Here is a 22,981-nt window from a genome sequence, read left to right as displayed (position 1 = left end):
ATGGAAATGAACACTTGATCCTGATGTTTATAGCTTCACAAAGTTTTCATTCAACCACGGGGTGCGAGCGATGGTCTGCTTCGATGTAGCATAAATTAACTTTAGGTCAGTTAATTTTTAAAGTTTCATCAAAGCATACTGAAAAATGATAAAACAAAAACTCTATCTCCTTAGCTAAGAAGCCCAACAGAAATCCGAGATACGGGAGTATTTGAAATTAGTTGACTAGAAAGTAACCATGGCAACAGTCTATCAGAACTCCCTTATGTTGCTAAGGAAACTGTCGAGCACGTGGCTCTCGCAAAGTATGTTGGGAATGGGAGAGGCTTGGTCGCGCAGGCTGGCGCGAAAAGAAGGAAATTTCGGCAAAAGGGAAACGACTGTCTTCATCTGTATGGTAAAATAACAATCATTTTGTTTGAGAGAAGTAGAAGATGCCAGATGAGGAAAGAGTGAAGAAAAAAAGGTCAGTTTCATTGGTAATAATTCGTGACATTTGGCGCCATGTGTTTGGCAACCGGTAGTTTACGAACGGTACCGTGACAAGTTTTCATTACATTTTTGCCGCCTTCGGTTATCATTTGTGTATTTTTCATTAGACGAAAGCTCGATTCCATAATCAGTAAACTGCATCAGACGAATCCATCGGAAAAAGAGGGCACAAGAGGGGAAGCACAGCAGGTAACATGCTTATTTTGCCATCCATGTTGCGTGAATTTTCGTGTCGGCTAAAGTATGTTTTTGTTTGATCGACGATTATGTGACATAAGAATACTAACCACTATTTACATATCTAGCATTGATCAACATCTTGGTTGATTTTACGGTACTGTGTTAAGGAAAATGTGTTTTTGTAACATTTTTACCACGTTATATTTTTAGTTTTCTGTTCGGTTCACTGGAATCGACTTCAAAATATCTGGCATGATATGTTTTGCTTCGAGTTCTGTTTGATTCGTAATTATTACACTTAAATTTTTCGAAGTCAATCGATTTCGCCATGACTAAGATTCGAATTACGGGAACCATTTACTTAAATTTTTGCCTTAAATCTTGGAGACGACGGATGACATACTGAAGAACCTCAGTAGCACGACAGATTTAATTTTACGTACCGCTGGTTTTTTTTCATTTATTGAAGATTACAAGCTTCGGTGAACAACTCACATCAGTTAATGTAATATAACTATTTCTGGTTGCTTAGTACTTTATAGTTCCTTTTTTTGGCTAAACTTAAACTTTGCCGTTTTCGGTTTGCAACAAACCGTGAACTCAGACCTGTGAAAGGTTGTAAAGACCAACATTTTTCACAATAATGTGTGAAACATGTTAATGAAAATAGAATGAGAAAGATGATAAGTCTTAGTTGAGCTCGGTTAAAGAAAAGTAGAGAAATGTGCTTTATCATCTTGTCATGAGCGTGGGAAAAAGAGAAGAATTCTTAAACACGAAGATGAAAGTTGCATTTTGTCCAAAAAAAAAAAATCTGCTAAAGTGTTGAGCACTGGAGCATTTTTTCACTGAAAGCCTAACAAAATACAGGACTTGGCAAGAAACAAATCAGTGCATAATGGCACAAATATTTGTTGTTTTAACATATATTCCCCTTGCTTTTAACGGCCTTTTTTTTTCAGCTTTAAATCAGTCTTTCTGGGTTTATGAAATGAGGGTAGATGCATGATAGAGTTTATTTCATATCAAGACTGGTATCTTACTGTTTTGTCTTGTCAAAGTAGCAAGCGCAAGGTATCCAGAAGCCAGTGCTCTTGTATGAATGTGTGGACAGGCACTTTGTGCATATAGAATGAATAGCTGTCAAAGAAATGCTCCATAGTTCTCGGCCTTTCTAAGTGAAAATAATAAAAATGCATCACTTTCATTTTTTCCTCTAAAGTAAGAATCTGAGAGTAGCACACAACACTTTTTGAACCATTGACCTCTATGAGTTACCAGTATCTAATTTTCTCCCAGATTATAGGAAATGATCACCAACTAAAGAAGTCTTAGATTGTTAAACAATTTCTCTTTGACAGCAGTTTAGGAAATGTATAGAGAAAACCTGATACCAGCTTGTAATTACCATGATTATAACCAATTAATCAAATCTTGTTCATACAAGGACATTTTGTATCTGTGCCCTGTTATTTACCCTCACTGAGAAAGAAGTGCCTCTCCACACCAAGCAGCTTCAATTAAAGTTGAATACAGACAATTTGGTTTTATCAAATTAGTTGAAATTGTAAATTGGCCATCATAAAGAGTTAAAAGGCTAATGTTTCGAGCATAAGAAAGAAAGGAAGAAAGTCTTAAGCACTCTAAACAACAAACGTGTCTAGTTACAATGATAAGGTTGAGGTCAGACGTCAGCATTATCAGGTGCCTTTGGCAGCTGCTTCAGTCCATGTAACGATCCACCTTCCTGCCCACCCCGTCCCAGGGGAGGACATCCACCACACAGTAATTTCGTGCGTGGGAAATTAACGTCTCCTACCCCTAACCCTGCAAGAGACGGGGCCTACAGTTTATTCATCCTTATCCAAGAAGACTAGAATATCTATCCATTTCTTGATATTATAGAAAGGTAGTAAATTCTCCTCAGTTATTTTAAGACCATGAGTATTGGTCTGGCTGGGGTCTGAACCCTCGACCTCCCACACAACATAATCTGACACTCTAACCAATTGAGCTAACCGGGAGGTGGTTTTTGTCTTTCACTCTGATGTACTATCAATTTAGTTGATAAAACCAAATTACTTTGTTACCCCCACCAACGCAGCACCACAGTTTCTTTAGAAACATATCCCCTTTATTCATTTGAATACAGGCAGCCTGCTGTGGCCTACAGTTTTGTATAAGACTTTACAATTTTCTGTGCACAGGCTTTTCTGATTGGTGTTTGCTCTCATTGTCCCTTTTCTGGGCACGGCCAGCTATGACACCATTTGCAGCCACCTTTGGGAAAAGCTATTAACCACTGAGAGTGACAAAGTTATTAAAGCCCCTGCCCTCCCCTCATTGAATTTGGTTTGCTTTAATAAGATTTCATTGTATACATTTTATTTAAAAATATGGCTTTTTCCTGCAGAATGATACAAAGAAAGAAAATGATAATGGTAATGAAACAAGAGAATCACTTCCAAGGGTATCAAGAAGGTAACGATTCCTATAAGTAAAATGTAAGATACAGCATTCAGTATTCTGTTGTTTGAATTATTAATTATATTTTACAAATGAGGCTGAAAGATGCCTTTTGTTATTGTATTTATGAAACTAATTGAGGACCAGTTTTGAATTACACTGATTTTTAGCTCAGTATGCATACATCAGGCTCCGGTTGTTAAAAGGGCGGAAAACGCTATCCAACAGATAAATCGCTATCCAGTGGATAAGTGTTACCAAAACATACAGCGCTATCCAGTGTATAGCGTTATCCATCCTTCGAACAACCGGGGCCAGTATTCATATTCTCCATAGTGGTCTCTATACATGTCCTAAGGTACTGATAAGGAGAATTTATTCAACAATCAAGAACATCTTCTTTAGTTGATGATCATTTTGTTTATTTTCCTGAGCTTAAAGTTTGATTCAAGGGTGAAATTGTAAGGAGAAATTAGATCTTTAGATGCTAGTCACTGTTGGGGGTTGAAGGCTTACCTCTTTAACTCCCAGAAGCAATTAACCTGTAACTTCTCCCTATAATATCTATACATGATCCAGCAAACAGGTAATGAGAATACTCAAACTTATCAGGTAGAAGCTGTTCCCTTGATTGAACACCAAATCCTCCTATCCAATTTACAAGGAGATATGTAGCAGCTAGAGGGGACAATTTATAATCAGATCTTGGAAAGGGTGAAGAGACTGGGATTTTGTAGGGCATTAGACATTGAAGATCAGAGAATTCTCTGTCATGATTGTTATGGTCTGAATTTTTTCAATTTTTTTTTTTTTGTTATTCACAATTGGAGAACATTCTACTATCACTTCATACTGTTCTCTTGCGAGTGTCTTTCTGAATGAAAACCCTCATGAGAACATTTTACGTTGCTGATGAGAATTTGTTACCTTACAGGAAAGCAGCTGCTGCACCAGTGAAACAAAAGAATAATGATGAGGACCCAGTCCAACACCCAGAAGGAGAAGTGGATGAGGAAGCTCATGTCATTGAAAATGCCATGGAGATTGATAATGAACAGGAGGTTCCTTGCTATGGAGAGGATAGTGCTGTTGATGAAGTACAACCTGAAAATGCTCCAGTGGTGAAACAGGAACCCATAGAAAACTATGAGAACTCCTTGGATGGCCTTCAGAAAATGCTGGGATATGATATCAGTGAAGAGGTGCAGAAGCAGAAGGAACATGGGAAGGAGAAGAAAAAGAAGGAGCACACGTCAGAAAATTTAGACACAGATGGTAAGGCCTGTGATGCAAATTATCTTTGCACAGTTGTGACTTGGGCACCCTCAAAAAAATAATGCATAGATTTTCAATGTAAAAGGCTCTTAAAGGTGAATAAGAAATTTTCCAACCTGCCAATTGCATTTCAACTGTAATTCAGGTAAATATTGAATTTAAAACTCTGCTAAGGCCCTAGATGTAGGTGTAAGATGAGGATGTGGTCAAAAAGCAACTGTAACAGATTAGGTCACCGTTTACTCTGTGGATCATTTTATTGCAAGAAAAGCTTTGTTTTTGCCACACAATACTGGATTTTGGATTTGGAACTGGATTTTGAATTTTTGAACTGGATTTTGATTTTGGAATCCAATACAATTAGATTTTCCACTATCTATGGAGTAATATTTGGAAAAATCTCAGTGATCAAATACAAAGCTGTTTTAAACTCGATCTTAGACGGTAGGGACAGGGTCGGAATTGAGATTGTAGTAAATTTGTTGCTGGTAGGACTTCAGTGCTCATGAAACATGAGCAGACAGGAAGAGAAAGTGCCAACGGCTACATGTGTTTCACCCCATTTTTTATGGTAGTTGCTTTTACTCATCTAGCTTGTCTTTGACAGTAAACTGTCTTAATACCAAACTTATCATTGGTATGAAATTTTAACATTTTGTATTTTGAAATTTTCAGCTGAGTTGCCCAGAAGAGTTCAGTGTACAGCTTGTGGAAGACAAGTGAATCCTGCACATGGAACTGTCTGTAGACACCCAAACTTGAATGTCTTGGTGTGCAAAGTAAGTATAAATAGATCTTTTAAAAGATAATTTTCAGTATAACAGTCACCTCCCTCTGAGATGAAAACTTTAATGCAGAAAAAATTATGTAGAGGGGCATCTTTTTGTCTTGTTACACGCACTTTTTTCACAGGCATTTAATGAACTCTTATTGACAGATTTTGAAATTTTTAATAACACGTAGATGCGTTATTACGCGGCAACGTCCTTAATTTGTGGTTTCTTCTAAATGCGGTCGTTTTTGTCTAATAGTATTTTCATTAGTGCCGTTTGTCTGAGGATTTAGTTTGTACGGTAGGTGTGACAGAGCAATTATTATTTGAATGTCGAAAGTAATGCAGGATTGCCTTAGTTTCGCTGTTTTTTGTTTTGCTTTTGTTTTGTTTTTGTTTTTTTGGGTCTGTGATTGGTCCAAAAGACTCGCGCCATTCTCTCGACCAATCGTACTCCAAATTAAAATCAGTGGTGGCTTGGTGACTGCATTTTCCCGCGCTACAGTCAGTTTGCTCGCGGACTCGCTCAGCTGCGCCCCGTGAGTCCACCACATTTTGACCACTGTGACGACAAATATCGGGTACAGAACTCTTTAAACCACTGTAGATTAGTTAAACTTTGGTTTTGGCTTTACGACTCTCAATCAAAATGTGCGCTTACAGCATGTGTGTAGAAACTTGTGTTGACCTCAGTGAATTGGCCGTCTTTTGTGGCAACACACACAAAGGAGGCTTACCGCAACTAGCTCTTCGCTATTTACAAGCCAGCCTAGTAATAACCACCTTATATTTACTTGGAAATAAAATCTCTCTCTCTCTCTCTCTCTCTCTCTCTCTCTCTCTCTCTCTCTCTCTCTCTCTCTCAGGAGGCTGATCATTGAAGACTAGTTACATCTTTTTTTTTCTGGTGTGTTCCTTTAATTTCCTACTTTTGCTGTGTTGTTTTACGTAGAAATGCAGTCGGTACTTTAATTCTGGGCCATTCACTCGTGACGAATTTGGTGTGGAGGAGCAATGTCGATGGTGTGGCGATGGAGGTTCACTGCTCTGCTGTGACAAGTGCGAGAAGGCATTTTGCAAACCTTGTATTAAACGTAACCTGGGAAAGGCTAAACTCAAAGAGATCGTGGATGCGCCGGAGGACACTGAATGGTTATGCTTTTGTTGTAATTCTAAACCTTTATCACAGCTTTTAAAATCATGTAATCGAATTATGAACATTCTGGACTTGCGCAAAGCTCAAAAGAGTCTTTTCAAATCGAAAAAAGGACCTTCGTTAAAAGAGGCTCCTAACCAAAAGGAACGGCGGAACAGACTCTGCAGTATAAGTGAGAATATGGGAATGAGCTCTGATGGCGCATTGTCGCCCAGTGAAAGTCCAACAAAGAAGACTGCGGCTGCTGCTAATCTCATCATTGACAGTGATGGCGATAGTGACGAGGGGAATGATCAAAAGAAAAACAGGAAACGTAGCTCTAAAATTGAAAAAAAGAAACATGCAAAGAAAAATGGCTCTGCTAAAGAGGATGTTTTGGTGATTGATGACAGCGATAGTGATGATGATGTCGTTGTTACCAGCTCCAAGGGCAAAGGTAAGAAGAATGCGAAGGGCCAGGGGAAGAGTACAAGTAAAAAGAAAACAAAGATAAGCGGCGAATCAGATAACAAGAAAGACACTAAGAAAAGCAAAGTGAAAAACAATAGAACTAGAAAAGATTCATCAAGTGAATCAGATTCTAATGACAAAAACCAAGATTCCAAACGGATAGCGAAAGCTGTCAGAAAGACGAAGAAGAAAGATAAAAGTGAAACCCGAAGTTCAGAGGAAGATTCAGACTTTTCAGACTTTGTTTCTATGGTGAGAACAAAAGATGGCCTTCAAAAGGAAAAAAAGAGTAAAAAGCAAAGAGGAAAAGGAAAGAAACAAGCTTCAGATAAAGATTCTGAGGACGAAAGCGACAATGTAAAAAGAAAAACACGCTCCAAAAAGGCAAGCGTGTCACAAAAACAAACTAGGAAACGTCCACGGATGGTTACTTCTTCAGAGGAGAAATCCAGTTCTTCCGATGACGAGAAATCTGACAGTGATGTACCTGCAAAAAGGAGAAAAATGCTGCAAGCTCGAAAGAGCAAAAAGAAGCAGAGGATAGCTTCGGAAGATAGTGATGAATATGATGAAGAGATTGCCAGCAGAAAGAAGGGAAAATCAAGGAAGAAAACTAAAAGGAGTAGTTCTGAATCTGACGAAGATTGCAAGAAGAAAAGGACACGGAAGGGAACAGGAAAACAGAAGAAAGGACGAAAGAAACATCAAATTGGGAAGGATAGTGACGACTCAGAAAATAATGAGGACGAAGAAGAAGAAGAAGAGGAGGAAGTGAGCCCATCCAAAAAGAAAGGTCGTAAGAAAATTCGCAAACTGATCGAAGATGAAAAGCTTGCCGAAGAAACCCGAAAAGCCCGAAGGCTCGAGGAAGAGAGGCGGAAACGTCTCTTAGAAAGGACTCGTGCCAATGAACTTGATGACTTACCAACTGCGTCAGCTAAAGTGTCAACACTCGTTCTTGAGGCTGACCCAGATACCAAGGGGCCCTTAGTCGAGATTAAAGAGGATCTTCTGCAGCATCTGAAACCTCATCAAAGCAAAGGAATACAGTTCATGTATGACTGTGTAATTGAATCATTGAAGTCATGGAAGAAAGAAGAGCCCGGTGGAGGATGTATACTAGCCCACTGTATGGGCCTCGGCAAAACACTGCAGGTATGTTGAGAACTGTTTATAGAACTATATTGAATGAACTGTTGAAGGATTGCATTGGTCTTGCTTAAAACTTCGCTTTTGTGTGTGATTGGACTAGAACACTCGCGCCTTCCGCTCGACCAATCAGATGCAAAACCAATAATAATCGTATCTTGGGCACTCGTATTTTACCGCACTTAAGGTGGTTTGCTTGTTTTGTTTTTGTTTTTTGAATTTTTTTGCATGAAATGAAATGCATGAAAACCAGGAATGAGTGCTGATTGTCGATCTTCTGTGCCATTCTCTCTCTACTGAACTCTGAATTGATTTGGCGATAGTGAGGCTACCAAGACGTTTTAAACTATTCAACAACTCAACTGCAGTTTTTCCTTTTTATATTCTCATTGTCTGAAACTGCGAGGTGCAGCCGAGTGGTTTCATCGGGAATGACTTTAATTGGCATGGAAAATTTCCTTTCCTGAACCCAGCTGAGCTTGCTGTAAAGGTTTAGTCAACACTTGTATGGCTTGATTTTAGGTCGTTTTTATTATCTCTTCTCCGATTGACTTTGGCTCCAGACCGCTGAGTCGGCGAGAATCTCAACAGTTGTTGTAAAGAAAGGGGTACTTTTTCTCTTAGGTCGTTGCATTGGTACATACACTGATGACCCATCCAGATATCAAGTTACAAAGCGTGTTAGTCGTGGCCCCGCTCAACACAGTGTTGAACTGGCAAGTTGAGTTCGAAAAGTGGCTTGCTGTGGACGATAGGCTGGAGGTAGTAATAAGTTTGGGACTTGATAATTTGGATATATCGACAAAGTTGAAATGCAATGAATATATGAAGTTCATATATTTTGAACTGCGGTATTAAATACGTATGATGCACGGTCCTTCGCAGAGGTCAGTGGTTCGAATCCCGTACAGGCCTGATTTTTTTCAGGTCTGATTTTGGCTATTGCATAAATAGCGCTATCTACTGCGAAGGATCGTGTATCATACTTATTTAATACCGCAGTTCAAAATATATGAACTTCATATATTCATTGCATCTGATTTATCATCACGGGTTTATTACGATTCAACTTAACGGCCTGCTCCCAGTTGGCTTGTTAGCTCAATTGGTAGAGCGCTGCACTAGTATCGCAGAGGTCAGTGGTTCGAGTCCCGTACAGGCCTGATTTTTTTCAGGTCTGATTCTCGCTATTGCATAAATAGCGCTATCTACTGCTAAGGATCGTGCATCATACGTAAAGTTGAAATGGTAAATTGGCCACCGTAACGATTACAAAAGCTGACGTTTCGAGCGTTAGCCCTTCGTCGGAGCGAATAGAGGAATTGTGGGTTGTGTGTGCTTTTAAAGGCAGAAAATGGAGCTACGTTATTGGTGGGAACATGGCAACGAGAAAAACACGAGTAAATTAGTGGAATGAAAAGCGTTCGTTGATCCCTGTGGGATTTAGACTGCCGGTTTGTAAGTTTGGGACTTTGTCTTCTTGTACGTTACCAATGTGTCTTTCAGACCGTTACTAACCAGGGGACTTAAACAATACCTATTTAAAGTGCACCTAGACCCAAAAATTTTTTTTCGCTTAACGAAATAAGCGTATTTTTTGGAGTATTTCTGTGCAAACATTTTTTTATTTGCTCAAATCTTCAATTGTCTGTGCCCAGTCAAAATACGGAAAATCGGCCGCCATCTTGCCCCACGGCCGAGTTTAAAGAGGAATGGCTCTAGCAGGTAATGTGACGTCAAATCGAGAACATGAAAGTCTGCATTTCACACATTTTCGCTTGTTTGGGAAGGTTGTAGGCGATTTTGTCCGAAAATATGCCGACTAAGTGTGTTGTAGGAGGATGTAGCAACGTGCGAAATTTGTAAGAGTGTATCACGCTTCATACATTCCTCATACAACACACCTGGTCGGCATATTTCGGACAATATCGACCACAACCTTCCCAAACAAGTAAAAATGTGTGAAAAGCAGACTTTCGTGTTCTCGATTTGACGTCACATTATCTGCTAGAGCCATTCCTCTTTAAACTCGGTCGTGGGGCAAGATGGCGGCCGATTTTCCGTATTTTGACTCGGCACAGAAAATTTAAGATTTAAGCAAATTAAAAAATTTTTGTACAGAAATACTCCAAAAAATAAGCTTATTTCGTTAAGCGAAAAAGAATTTTTGGGTTTAGGTGCACTTTAAGTGTGAATGACATTTTTTTTAAAATAAATTCAAAAGGAAGGGAATGATTTGCGATGTGTTCGAATTTGATCATGGAAAACTTGCTGTGGAACACATAACCCGGGCTTTCAAGTAAATTTCCCTCAAAACTGATTTCCTTGCTTTTTGTCGCAATTCCAAGAGCATGAACTTTGTTTCGGATTTTTCAAATTTAACTTGTCTCGCGCAACTCAGTGAAAAATACATATTATTATAGTAACGCAAAGGGCGAAACCGAGTATGGTGACCCCATGTCTTTATTGCAATTTTTTTTTCTTTTTTAATACTGGATATCAATCGTACAAAGTTTTTCAAAAATGTTTAGTACGGTGTATACATCTTTTTTAAAAGAAATGATCACCTTAACATTTAGTGTAACTTCCTTTTTTTTTCCAAGGTTTATATCCTTCAAGAAGCTGGAGGAAACAATTGGCGTCGAGTAGACATGCTCAAACATTGGATGCGACATGGTGGTGTAATGATTATGGGTTACTCTCTGTACCGTAACCTGTCACAATGCTACAGGATTAGAAGCAAACATCAGAAGAAAGCATTTCAGGAATCTCTGGTTGATCCAGGTGGAGTGAATCTTTATTTAGTCAGTCACTGGTTGTTTCAAGGACTTATGCTAAAAATGTTGTTTCAAATAACAGACATAAACATTCCTCGATTTTTTTTCTTTCGATTATTTTTTGTTACTTTTAAACACGAGCTTTGGAAATGAGAGCTGTGTCAGGTAAATTCGGGTTAACTGTTGGTAAGAATGGTAAACCACGTTATTACCAGTGGCGGATCCAGGGGGAGGGTCCGGGGGGTCCGGACCCCCCCTATCAAACCTGACGCTTACAAGTTTGAGACAGGATCGTATATCACTTTTAACTGGCTGATTTTTTTTATGAACCCAAATAAACGGTAAGCGGCCAAGGAGTTATAACGTGCAACCGGACTGGTGGAAGGGGGTGTGGGGGAGAAGTAATTTGCTTCAAAGAGTCCAACAGTCCTTTCTGAACCAAAATTTGGACCCCCCCAATCAAAAATTCCTGTATCCGCCTCTGATTACTACAGACGTGAAATTCCTTTGACCCGTTACACTCCAATATCAGAATGCATATTCTCCATATTGTTCTCTATATATTTCTTAAGCTGCTGACAATGAGAATTTGTTCAACGATTGATTGCTTCTTTAGTTGGTGATCATTTCCTATATTCTCATGACTTAAATCTTTGATTCAGAGGTCATATGGTAAGGAGAACCTAGATGCTGGTCACTCATAGGGTCAAGGGATAAACGTCGATATGTTTTGTTTTTGTTCTTGATTTTGTTGCAAAATACGCAATTTTAACTTCACCTTTTGGTCTCCTTTTCAGCATTCTCTTTAGAATAAGGAGGGAATTGAACGTGTACATGGATGTGTTAATTAATTTTAGATTCAACCTCGAGAGAATGTTAAAACCAAACGTGTCGTTTCTATATCTTCCAAGAATAAAAGCACGGGGCAGATCTAGTGATTTTCCGTGGGTGAGAAGGGGTCCAGGAAACATTTCGAGAAAACTCAATTTTAGAATTTCGTATGGTTTAGTAACATGCGATCCTGTCGTTGCATGAATATTTTTGTCAATCCTCGAATCTTCCGTTGTAAAGTGATGCTGTGGACGTGTCTGAGAATTGTTTTAATGATCAGTTCTTTTTACATGTTAGGTCCTGATTTGGTGGTGTGCGATGAGGGTCATATTTTGCGCAATGATGCCAGTGCCATCTCCAAAGCTCTCAACGCCATCAAGACAAAACGGCGAATTGTGCTGACTGGAACACCTCTGCAGAATAACCTCATTGAATGTATGTTCCCATGAGATTATTATGAGGGCAAAGTCCGAATAGCCTACCACTCGTTAAAATCGAAAGCGAATAATGTAACTTTTTTCGGTAATGTGAATCAAGTAGTCGTAACAACAAGGCAGCTCATGTTTTTATGTTTGTTTTTGTTTACAACCTCGCATCGTCTTACTTTACCCACTGTTCGTCACGGAATGGTTAGCGAGTAGTCGACCAGATTGCAGCATATATGATAGAAAATCAGGGCCTGTTCGCACTACGCGAAATTTTGTTTGTTTTGCAAAAAAATCTGTGAACGCGAAACCATTGTCAGTGCGAACGATTTTTTTGATTCACCAAACCTCAAAGATGCCGTCAACTAGGTTTGGAGGCTTACAATTTTTTGTCGGGCGAAAAAATCATTGTCCCTTGACAGATACCCTTCAACTGGTCATCATATTTCGTAATTGAACGTCGTAAGTTGTGGAATGACTCTCTCCCCATTCTAAAATGTCTACGGAAAAAGACTTTAGGGAGGTTATGATTGCAAAGTTGCTATGAGCTGGGCGCCAGAAGGTAAAAGGAGAAGGGGAAGACCAAAAACCACTTGGAGACGTACAGTAGAGAAAGAAAGGCAAGAGGCGGGTTGGAGGTCGTAGGAGGAGGTGCGGACAGCAGCAACCAATCGAGAGGAGTGGAAAAGCTCTGTGAAGGCCCTATGTGCCACGAGGCAGGAAAAGGATTGATGATGGTGACGTTTTCAAACCAGGATTGTACAGGTCGACGTTTGTTGAGCAACTGAGTTAAAGTCTCTATGATCGGTAAAAGCCGAATCCTTCCCAACAAAACCAAAAGTAATTGTTGACCAGCCACAATCAGGTTTTGCATGGCAAGCAAACAGCAAAGAAGGGCGATTACAACATTTCGCGGGGGCATTTTGCTTTGCGATCAGTCCTTGACCAGAAACGACATAAAAAAAAATGCACTGTCACGAAATCTCGGTATCTTTTTCGATTGACTGACATTTGTGGTTACCCAAACAATTCGCACGTCTCGAGTGCGAACGCTATTACAAAAAGAGAAAATTCGATGTTACAAAATTTTCAATTTTTTCGCAAATACCAAACCTAATTTTTCGGTGTAGTGCGAACAGGGCCTCAGCAGACGATTCACACTTATTGATGGCAGTAACCTTGTTATTGGGATAATGGGGTTGAGTTCGGGTTGAGAGGTTCTGGTTTGAGCTCTGTGTTGTGTTTTCCTTTCTGCCCCATTAAGGAGTAAAATTGGGTATTGACAAACGATTATACAAATCTTGCAAAATATGCGGGTTGGCTACGATTGACTATGCCGCAGGCATACTCCTAGTCGCTTCTTGCGGAGTAGACAAGGGATAAGCGCTAGTAGTTGCAGACCAGTTGACCTTCAGGACTTGGTCGCTCACAATTCTTGCCTATCGTCGCGTTAAATCGCAGTGAAATGGTAAGAATTGAGATCGCCAATCATGACGATTGAAGACCAACCTATCGAAGTGGAATATTAGGCTTCATAAAGCGACGTCGAAACGCTGAAATATCAACAGCATATTAGGGGACACGATAATAATTTAACTTTTAGTTTTGATTATGTACCATGAGCATTCTGTAGTTACTCATCTCGCTTAAATTATTTTGCAGATCACTGTATGGTGAGTTTTGTGAAACCAAATCTCCTTGGTACGCGAAAAGAATTTACGAACACGTTTGTCAATCCCATTCAAAACGGCCAATGTGCAGATTCTACTGCTCTAGATGTTCAGATTATGAAACAACGATGCCATGTGCTTCATAAGATGTTAGAAGGCTGTGTTCAGGTATGCGAAATCACAAACTATACAGGTACACCCATTATTCTACAAAAAGTGACCCATATTGCTCCTGTGATGGCATTTTTCTTGGAGAAAAACGCTTATTGCGTTATATTTATTGCTCAAAGAAGACCCGTCATATATCAGTGGGCGGAAAAAGATCACTTACAATTTCTTTATTGATCTTGTTTTTGTAACAGAGGAAAGATTACGCCGCGCTGATACCTTTTCTTCCGCGTAAACACGAGTACGTGATCAAGGTTCGTTTATCAGCATCACAGCGGAAGCTGTATGAACACTACCTCAAGACATTCGTGTTTCCTGATGGGGACGTTGGTAAAAGAGGTAGGTGCATTAAAAAAGGAAGTGCATTTGATGCATTTGAGCGTTTTTGGTTTTGTGGCTGTTGTTAATGGAAAAATTCGCAAAATCAAACAGCCTTGGTTTCTTTAGAAGGCGTCTTTGAAAATATGAAACACGGTTTGCGTTTGTCAGGTAACTTGACGAGGCAGCAGTTGAATAAATCGATGGTTTTGATATCACGGATGGGGCTTTGTTTGAACTTTTGGGACTCAGCGTCTATTTTGATCACGTTTTCATCTGTCTTTGTATAATCTTGCGTAATTTATTTGTGTGGTTTTTGTTATTTTGATTATTTTTTTGCTTTAAGATCACCCGGATATTACTGAATTCGCCCTCACTCAGGAAGTGATGGGTGTTCCATTTCGTTAAAATTGCCTCTGTAACCATTTTGAGAGTGAACATGACATTTATAGCAACGGCAAAACGCAAACGCAAACCCTGATTTAACTCACTTGTGAAATGATTGTTTTCAGTGAGGAAGATATTTTCACTTACGTCTCCAAAAGCCTAACAGGAGGCCATAGGAAGTTCAGTTGTTGCCGTTTTCTGTAAACCCAATGTCAAACCCCTATGTTGAGTATTTGAATTTCGCTCCCAGGGGTTTCCCTCTTCTCGGACTATCAGTGTCTGATGCGCATCTGGACACACCCCTGGTGCCTCAAGCTGGATGCTCTGAGACGGCCAGAACAGTTTTTGGACACAGACAGTATGGACGACTTTGTGGTGCACACCGACGAAGAAGACGAAGAAGAGGAGGGATCGGAAAGCGTTCAGTCAACGACCTCAGAGGAAGAAAACCAAGTTGAGTCTTCATCTGAGGGTGAAGATAAAAGAAAAACAGTCAGGGGTAAGAAAAGTAAGCAGATTTTTAGCTCAGACGAGGAGGAAAGTGATGACGAGGAAAACGAAAGCGAGGATGAAGTTCTTCCGCAGTCTTCAAGGAAGAAAAATGCGCTTGCCAGCGAAGCTTCTTCAGCCTCAAACAGAGCTGGCTCCTCTACTGTGAACATTGGTGGAGAGGACATAACAGTAGTGAAGATCAACGATGGTGCGAGTACTAGTCGTGATGGAATTAGTAGCAAGAAAGACGATGCGAAACCGTCAACAAGTAAAGACGTACACTATAGCGAGACGAACAACAGCGTTTTTGGAAGCACTCGATCGGGGGCGTCTTTCAAAGACGAGCCAGACGTGGAGATCGAAGAAGAAAAGGAATGGTACGATGAATTCCTACAAGATGACGACGAATACAACGTGGAACTTAGTGGCAAGCTTGTTCTTCTGATGGAGATCCTTGCTGATGCAGAGGCAGTGAATGATAAAGTGCTGGTGTTCAGTCAGAGCCTGGTTACGCTTGATTTGATAGAGAAGATGTTGGGCGGCGGGGAGATCGGCGGTGATAGAGAAAACTGGTGCCGAGGTTGTGATTATTTTCGAATGGATGGATCCACAAGTGCAGCCATGAGACAGCGCTGGGCTGATATTTTTAACGACGACGATAACAAAACGTAAGTTATAAGTGGTATTTGACTTAAATCACATTTGTTTTGCAGGAGATGTTTGACGAATTCATCCTCATGGGCAAAAAGCAATTCAAGTGATTGCAGGCAGTAAATCCTCAAGTCTCTAAACGAGATAAGCAGCATTCGTCAACTGTTTCGAAATAAGCGTTCACTTCCTGCACCTGTTCTTGGACAGGAGTGACACTTTATGTTGCCGTCCATTGTGGGATATTATTGATGCCAAAGTATCATTTATTGCTGTAAAAATCGATTCTTGCTTTTACTGAAAATATTTGTTAGGGAATCAATCGTAATGCGCTGTAGATTAAACGTGATTGCTCAGTTCCTTCCAATCAGGAAAAGCTGTTTAATAAAAACAGAATTCAATGAGTCTTACCTCTTGAGTCTCTTTAAAAGGAACTTTTTTCGATTCAGTGATGTCTTGTGAAACCATGTGCAGATTAAAAAAAAGGAAGGGAAAAAAAAGAAAAGCTTTTAAGCGGCGGAACAACGCTTAGAATGGTGCGATTGGCTTTTACCTTAAGTTTTGCAAAGAAAGGTAAGCCGATATCAATGCAATTTGCTAGTATCTTTTGACTCTAATTTCAATATTTTCATCTTCCCTTTAAGAACACTTTTTATTGAAAAGTGCTTTCCATTGACCATACTTGTTTTTGAGCCAGTGATTGTTTGGATTTTCTTCTAGGGCTCGCTTGTTTCTAATCTCGACCAAGGCCGGTGGACTAGGGATTAATTTAGTAGCAGCTAACCGGGTTGTTGTATTTGACGTGTCATGGAATCCCTCGCACGATGTACAGTCAATCTTCAGGGTTTACCGGTTCGGCCAGAGCAAGGCTGTGTTTGTATACAGACTTATAGCACAGGTAAGAATCTCGTATAGCATTCCTAGAACACCTGGAATTGCTCCACTCACTTGCCGTGAAGATTGTTTTACTATCTTACTCAAGTAAAAGTTTGTTACCATCAAAACAACCAAAGAATTACTTGATAGGGAAATCGGCTGTCAACGACAGAACTCTCGACCAAAACACGCGAGAGTTTCACATCTCACGCGAGATGCTCGTCTCAGGAAATGTTTGGTGGTCATGTTGCAACGCCCACCGTCCACGTGCATTCACCTCAGGGCGCTCAGAATTCCAAGCATGTAATTTTGGCTGTGTAGAGGTCACTTAAATGACCCAGTCTTAATCACTTGTATTACAGTGAACAATACAACAACTTTAATATTTCTATTGCGCAAAGTACATGTAATAGATGATCGCATGCGCATGCGCATACATTTCGGGTTTAACGCTTCATATTTTCTTGTCAGGGAACGATGGAAGAGAAAATATACGATAGACAGGTTAGTGCAATATTATCCGCATTATGGCAAGAATGCTGAACTTGATATATCTATGAAAAAAAAAAATTAAATGAAAAAATGGCGATAGAATACGTAAAAATATTGTTAGTGAGAAACACAGTGATAGGAGTATAGTAACTGCCCTACGTGGTCACAATTACATATCTTACAAGAACATTAATGGTTCTAACCTAACTTAGTGAATTGCGTATCGATCTGTAATCATACGTAGGCTTCTATGGTCCGCGGCAAGTTTGATTCGCAAGCGTAAATGTGATCAAAATTGCAAGACACCCTGACACGAAATGCGATTGCTATGTTATTAGATCCGTTTGAAATCGAAGATTACAATTGCTTTAGAGAAAATATTTGTTAAATTTGTCTCTTTTTTTATTCCAACGTAAAGTTTTGATAACAATAGTTGTATAACTCGCACGCAATCTGAATGGCTTTTGTTGTGGTTAATTTTCTTGTTATTGAATTTGTTGCCTCATACGAGCCTTGCAATCTGATAGGTTGAATTGTTTCAGTCTTCCCTTTTCATTCTTTTCCATCTCATGCATACATGATGGCTCTTTTTTTTTCCCTCGGGTTCTTACGTTCCTGTAAAGTTGTTTTTTTATTATCCGTTTTTGCATTGGTCATTTTTTTCCCCACAGGTGACAAAGCTGTCTTTGTCCAGCCGAGTGGTGGATGAGCAGCAGATTGAGCGGCACTTTACTGCAGCCGATCTACGCGAGCTGTACATGTTTACCCCGGATATTCTTGACGAGGAGAAGGAGAAGGATGCGGAGGCCGAGGTCGAGGCCAAGGCCGAGGTCGAGGTCGAGGCCGAGGCCGAAGCCGAGGCCGGCGAGAAAAGCAAAGAAGATGGAGAGGGAGGAACCGATGTCAGTAACGAAATGGCCGGCGACAAAGACGAAGAAAGGAAAAGTGATCAAGACGATGGAATACGAAAGGAAAGCGATAGAGGCAATGAAACTGAGAAAGAAAATGGAGAGACGCAAGAAAAGGAAGGGGAAAACTCAAACAATTCAGCAAGAGATAGCGAAAGCGACAAAGCAAAAGAAGGCGATAAAGTTGAAGAGCAACCTGCCTTACCACTCCCCAAGGTAACAACCATCTCACAGACCCTCCACCGAAGTTTTCTGCTGCTAAATCAATGACATGTAGTCAATATGCAATAATTCCTGTCCATATGACTCGCCGTATTGTAAGCCCATTGAGAGAGAGAACTGAAAACGTCTTAGGTCGTCCCTTCTCCAACATGGATACTGAAAGTGAAACTAAGAACAGTAAACGTTGAAAGCAAACTAATACTAGCCCCCAGGGAAGCGCACCTTATTCATTAAAATCGCAAAGTTTGCTTAGCCAATGTATTTTAGCAGAAAATTGTTATTTTGCAGACATTCGTATATTTGAGGTAGTGTTGCGTAAAGTTGAATACCAGGTGATGATCAACCAAGCTTTTTCAGTCGCGAACAGAAGGTCCATTTTATTCCTAGCCTAGCACTGTTATAAAAATCAAAGATAGCGGTATGAATTCCACCAAGAAAATGTTGAGGATTCGCTCGCCTAAATTTCCGCCTGCTCTGCAAGCTTATTAAAAAAGACGTTACGAAGTGGACAGAAAATTGTTTGGGTTCACTCAGTCGCACGATTATCGTTTTCTAGGACGCTGTACTAGCAGACTTGATCGTACGCCTTCATCCCAGATGGATAGTGAAGTACCACGAACACGACTCCATGCTGCAGAATATCGAGTCCGAAGAACTGACTCCGGAAGAAATGAGGCAGGCGTGGGAAGCTTACGAAGCTGAGAAGTCTGGCCAAATAGGTGTGTGATGTTATCTATATTATAACCGTAACGGTGGCCAATTTACTATTTCAACTTTGTTGATATATTTAAATTATTTCGTTACCCCACACCGACGCAGCGCCAAACAGTTTCTTTAGAAACTATCAGCCTTTATTCGCCTGTTATCTATATTGTCTGTCGTTTCACTCATCTCCTATTTCTTTCTCAGTTTCCTGGCTTAGGAGGAATTTATAGTACAATGAAATGGCTTTCTACGACACAAATGACTTATTTATTTAATCCTGTTTCTTCCGGTGAATTGTGCCAATAGAAACCATTATCCCAGTGCAATTATTCTGAGGTCAAGTTGTTAATGCCATCGTCATTCTGGGGTGGGTTACCAAAGTAAGCGTATTATTCCTTTTTGCTCTGGTTGGCCCAGCCTCTCTGTTGGGGATAGCACAAAACTTCGACACGTTATCCGTAATATTCCTTTAATTTTCGACCATCACAATTGATAGTATGAACATGTCATGAAAAACGGTTACAAGACGGTGAAAACTGAGAAAGAAAACAAACAAGAAGACGAATAAACAAAATGAATACCTAAAAAAAACGTCAATCGTAATCCTACTTACATTTTGTGTGAACTAAACGATTAAAAGAAGAGTTTACAGCCCGCAAGAGCTCGTCGATAAGAACACGTGGGAGAAGCTACAGTCCAAAAAACATGTGACCAAACTCTACCCCGTGTATATGTACCGAAACGTAACGCAACAAAAAAAAAACAAGAACAAAGGAAAAACGTCACGGACTAAGTTTAACTAAACACTCTCCCTCAGTCTTCCTTATCCCTTTCCTTCCCAAGATCATCTTAGTAATTCTTCTTACTGTCTGCTATACAATTCTTATGATGCAAGTTTGGAGAATTTGGTATTGGATCATCTAACAATTCCCTAATTGATATATTCTTTATTCTCATCACTTGTCTGCTCGATATTGTAAGGAGAAATTCTGTCTTGGTCACTCATGGGAGTTGAAGGGTTCATCTCAACCCTCCTTAAATCCACACTCGGTCTTCAATTAAACCTGAGCTGACTTTTCTACAACTCACCTCTCTTGAAGAGGGATTCCTTTTCAGTGCACACACCTTTTTACGAGTCGCGAAGTTGTTTGTCTGAGAGAGTTCGTAATGTCCAGACTTGTCTTAAAAGAAACTAATTGCTTCCAAATGCAATACTGAGGGGAATAAAAAAGGGGTGGAGGGAAGAGGGGCGAAACTATAATCTTTTGATTCCATTCGAGGTTGTGCCAGTTCATATGACGTTCTGTATTCTTGCCAACAGCCCCAGCATACAACCGCAGCCAGGAACCTCCACCGGGGAGCCACGCGCACACACAGATGCAGGTGGCGCAGAGAATCCGAATAAATTCGGAGATGCTGAAGCAGATTCAGCAGATTCATCAGCTGCAGGAGATTCAACAGCGTCAGGAGCTGCAGGAGCGCGCGCAACTTGCACGGCAAGAGCAGGAGCGGCTGTACCAGCAGCGCCACGCTGTGTATCAACAGCACCAGCGACAGCAGGACGAGATACGCCGGCAGAATCAACTGCGATTCATTCAGCACATGACGCAACAACCTGCTGCACAGGGCTTCCAAATCGGACAGAATACAGTGAACGTGCAGACGACTCTTCCGGCTGCCTCACAGGTCCCCCAGGCGTCATTTCCTCGGCCTGGTCTGACGTATCAGCCACTGAGATTAAGTTTTCAGGTACCGCCGAACGTTCGCCTTCCTACCCCTGGAGCCGGAACCATTCCAGTTACAGGAGCCCCACCCACTATAAACTTGACTCTTGGACCAGCCACGCCAGTCAGTACTGTCAGAACGTTGCCAAACAACGCGCAGGTTTCGCGGCCATAACCATGTTATGTTTCATTTTAAAAACGGTGCGTTTCATTTCGTGTGGATTGTAAGTTTTGACGTGCATAGAAAATGTCTCTCAGACTTTCCTTTGTCAAAGATCTTCAAGGGCTTGTATTTTATCTTACGGACCAGTTTATAAACGCTTATATTGGTATATGAAGTGCGACTTAATGTGTCATAGAAAAAACTTGTATGTCGCAATTCCACAACGGGCAGTCTTTTTCTTACATACGATACGCGTAGCGACTATTTTAGAGCGGAATACCTTAGGTAGAAATTATTTCTATTTGCCTTATTTATCGAAAATTAAATACGAAGCTTTTATATATAAATCTGTGTGGTTTCAAACAATCTCCTTTTTGGCGAGGGACTATTCTGTTCTTGGGAAGGGGGATATAGGGAAAGGTTGGTAGTCACACAAATTGATTCCTGAAGAGGAAATTCTGGGAGACAAATGAAGCACCCAGCGAAAAAAATTTTCGAAAGTGGACAAATGAAAAAAACAACAAATTCTGAAGGTAGCCTGTGACTCGATGTTTGTTGTAGCGCGAGAATTTTTTCAGAAAATTTATTCTACTGGGTCCAGTTGTCCGAAAGACGATTAGTGCTAACCCAAAGTTGATTTTTTCCCTCCTTTGTTCTAAAGCCTATTTGGAAGGATTTTTCCACACTCTTTTAAGAGTTTCCAATCATCAACTTGCAGATGAACCAATCTATTGAAGTTTCTTTTAAAGCTTTCTGATGTGTGAAATTAGATTTCACACCCAGCTTTGAACAACCCGGACCTGAGATCTATCCCAAACCCAAAGTATAATATTTCTTTTTCCGAATGAAAACGCAAGATTCGAGCAATTATAGTCGTCCTTCGGAGTAACGAGGAAACCTGCTTGGGGCTAGTATTTCTTGTTTAGGTTGATGGCACGCGCTCTATGTGGTCTAAAATTACGTAATATCCTCGATAACCACCCAGCGCAAAGTAATTACGATACTCAAAAACTGATTTAGATAGATAGATAGTTTATTTGTAAAAAGCTTGCAGCCACTGAGCTGAAATGTGTATTTACAATAAAGTATAAAATATAACTTATAATAGTAATAGGAAAGTGTTAAAGTCCTAAATAAATAATATCCTATAAATATGATGAAAGCTTGAACTGTTAAAATATATACAACAGCATCGATCTCATTTACCAAACTCACCGAGCACTAAAATGATCTTACTGAAAAACTATTTTTGAAACGCTCGGTCCTACATTTGGGAATCGCAAAACGCCTCTTGCACTGGAGATTATAATACGACGGCCCTGACGATTGAAGCATTTTATGTAAGCGATGGGCCGGGTCATTAGCAATCGAGAGGAAGGTCTTTTTACATAAGCTAGGGATGTTAGTGAACAGCCTTTTCGAAATGGCCCCTGCGCTGCCGTTCTGCAAGGTAGTGGTACCCAAACGATTGTTCTCCTCGGGCACAGCGGATATTGTTGAGAAATCGCTTAGGCTTTCAACTAATTTTGCAATAAATTAAATAGGATTTTTGCCGCAGTTATTCAGTCAGGGTTATGGTCTATAGGTATGGTTGTCATAGTGGTAGAGACATTCGCCAGATGTTTAGAGCAGAGCGAAGCTCTCTAGAAAACATCATTAACTTGGTAATTTGAAATTGTAAATTGGCGACCGTAATGAGTTATTAAAAAGAGCTGACATTTCGAGCGTTCGTCAGAGCGAATGACGCAGCACCACAGTTTCTTTAGAAACTTTCACCCTTTATAGAATTACCTCGGGCCTGTTGATTAAATCAGAACATAGAAATATGGTTACATCCAGCTTCGAAATGCACGGCAGGCAGCGAGGAGAATTACTAGCGATGCATTTCAGACGGCTTTAACTTTAAGGCGGACTTTTTTTAGTCTTTTTCAACAGGAGCTGTATGTATATATGTATTAATTTGGATATATCAACAAAGTTGAAGTGCGTATGATGCACGATCCTCGCAGTAGATAGCGCTATTTATGCAATAGCGAAAATCAGACCTGAAAAAAATCAGGCCTGTACGGGACTCGAACCACTGACCTCTGTGATACTAGTGCAGCGCTCTACCAATTGAGCTAACAAGCCAACTGGGAGCAGGCCGTTAAGTTGATTCGTAATAAACCCGTGAAAGTGATAAATGAGATACAATGAATATGAGAAGTTCTTATATTTTGAACTGCGGTACTAGAT

The 22,981-nt window shown here is 40.2% G+C and overlaps 1 protein-coding gene across 3 annotated transcripts; it reads left to right on the top strand.

Moving 5' to 3' along the window:
* Nucleotides 1–337: 337 nt before the first annotated feature.
* LOC111338814 (uncharacterized) lies at nucleotides 338–21,093 on the top strand. 3 transcript variants are annotated; one of them, XM_088733155.1, is made up of 18 exons: nucleotides 338–466; nucleotides 600–681; nucleotides 3,086–3,153; nucleotides 4,073–4,413; nucleotides 5,089–5,192; nucleotides 6,138–7,946; nucleotides 8,565–8,702; nucleotides 10,544–10,724; nucleotides 11,846–11,983; nucleotides 13,636–13,811; nucleotides 14,006–14,150; nucleotides 14,767–15,676; nucleotides 16,377–16,554; nucleotides 17,004–17,036; nucleotides 17,696–17,836; nucleotides 17,885–18,148; nucleotides 18,711–18,873; nucleotides 20,181–21,093. In XM_088733155.1, exons 1-18 carry the CDS (start codon nucleotides 435–437, stop codon nucleotides 20,756–20,758), a joined length of 5,481 nt encoding a protein of 1,826 aa, XP_088589281.1. In that variant the 5' UTR covers nucleotides 338–434; the 3' UTR covers nucleotides 20,759–21,093. The 3 variants fall into 3 exon arrangements, with proteins under 3 accessions (XP_088589281.1, XP_022801079.2, XP_022801078.2); XM_022945344.2 differs by having other exon boundaries at nucleotides 17,696–17,842; XM_022945343.2 differs by having other exon boundaries at nucleotides 17,696–18,148.
* Nucleotides 21,094–22,981: the final 1,888 nt, after the last annotated feature.

This window comes from Stylophora pistillata, chromosome 9 (genome assembly GCF_964205215.1).
Source record: "Stylophora pistillata chromosome 9, jaStyPist1.2, whole genome shotgun sequence".
Classification (NCBI taxonomy): Eukaryota; Metazoa; Cnidaria; class Anthozoa; order Scleractinia; family Pocilloporidae; genus Stylophora; species Stylophora pistillata.
Note: the sequence above shows the minus strand (reverse complement) of the source record. Positions and strands in the feature narration are given on the sequence as shown.

Excerpts from the sequence above, each read along its gene's own strand:
- LOC111338814 (XM_022945343.2), top strand. The coding sequence starts at position 435 with ATGCCAGATGAGGAAAGAGTGAAGAAAAAAAG. Across the intron at positions 3,154-4,072 it reads CTTCCAAGGGTATCAAGAAG|GAAAGCAGCTGCTGCACCAG; the intron begins GTAACGATTCCT and ends GTTACCTTACAG. Across the intron at positions 17,037-17,695 it reads AGAAAATATACGATAGACAG|GTGACAAAGCTGTCTTTGTC; the intron begins GTTAGTGCAATA and ends TTTTCCCCACAG.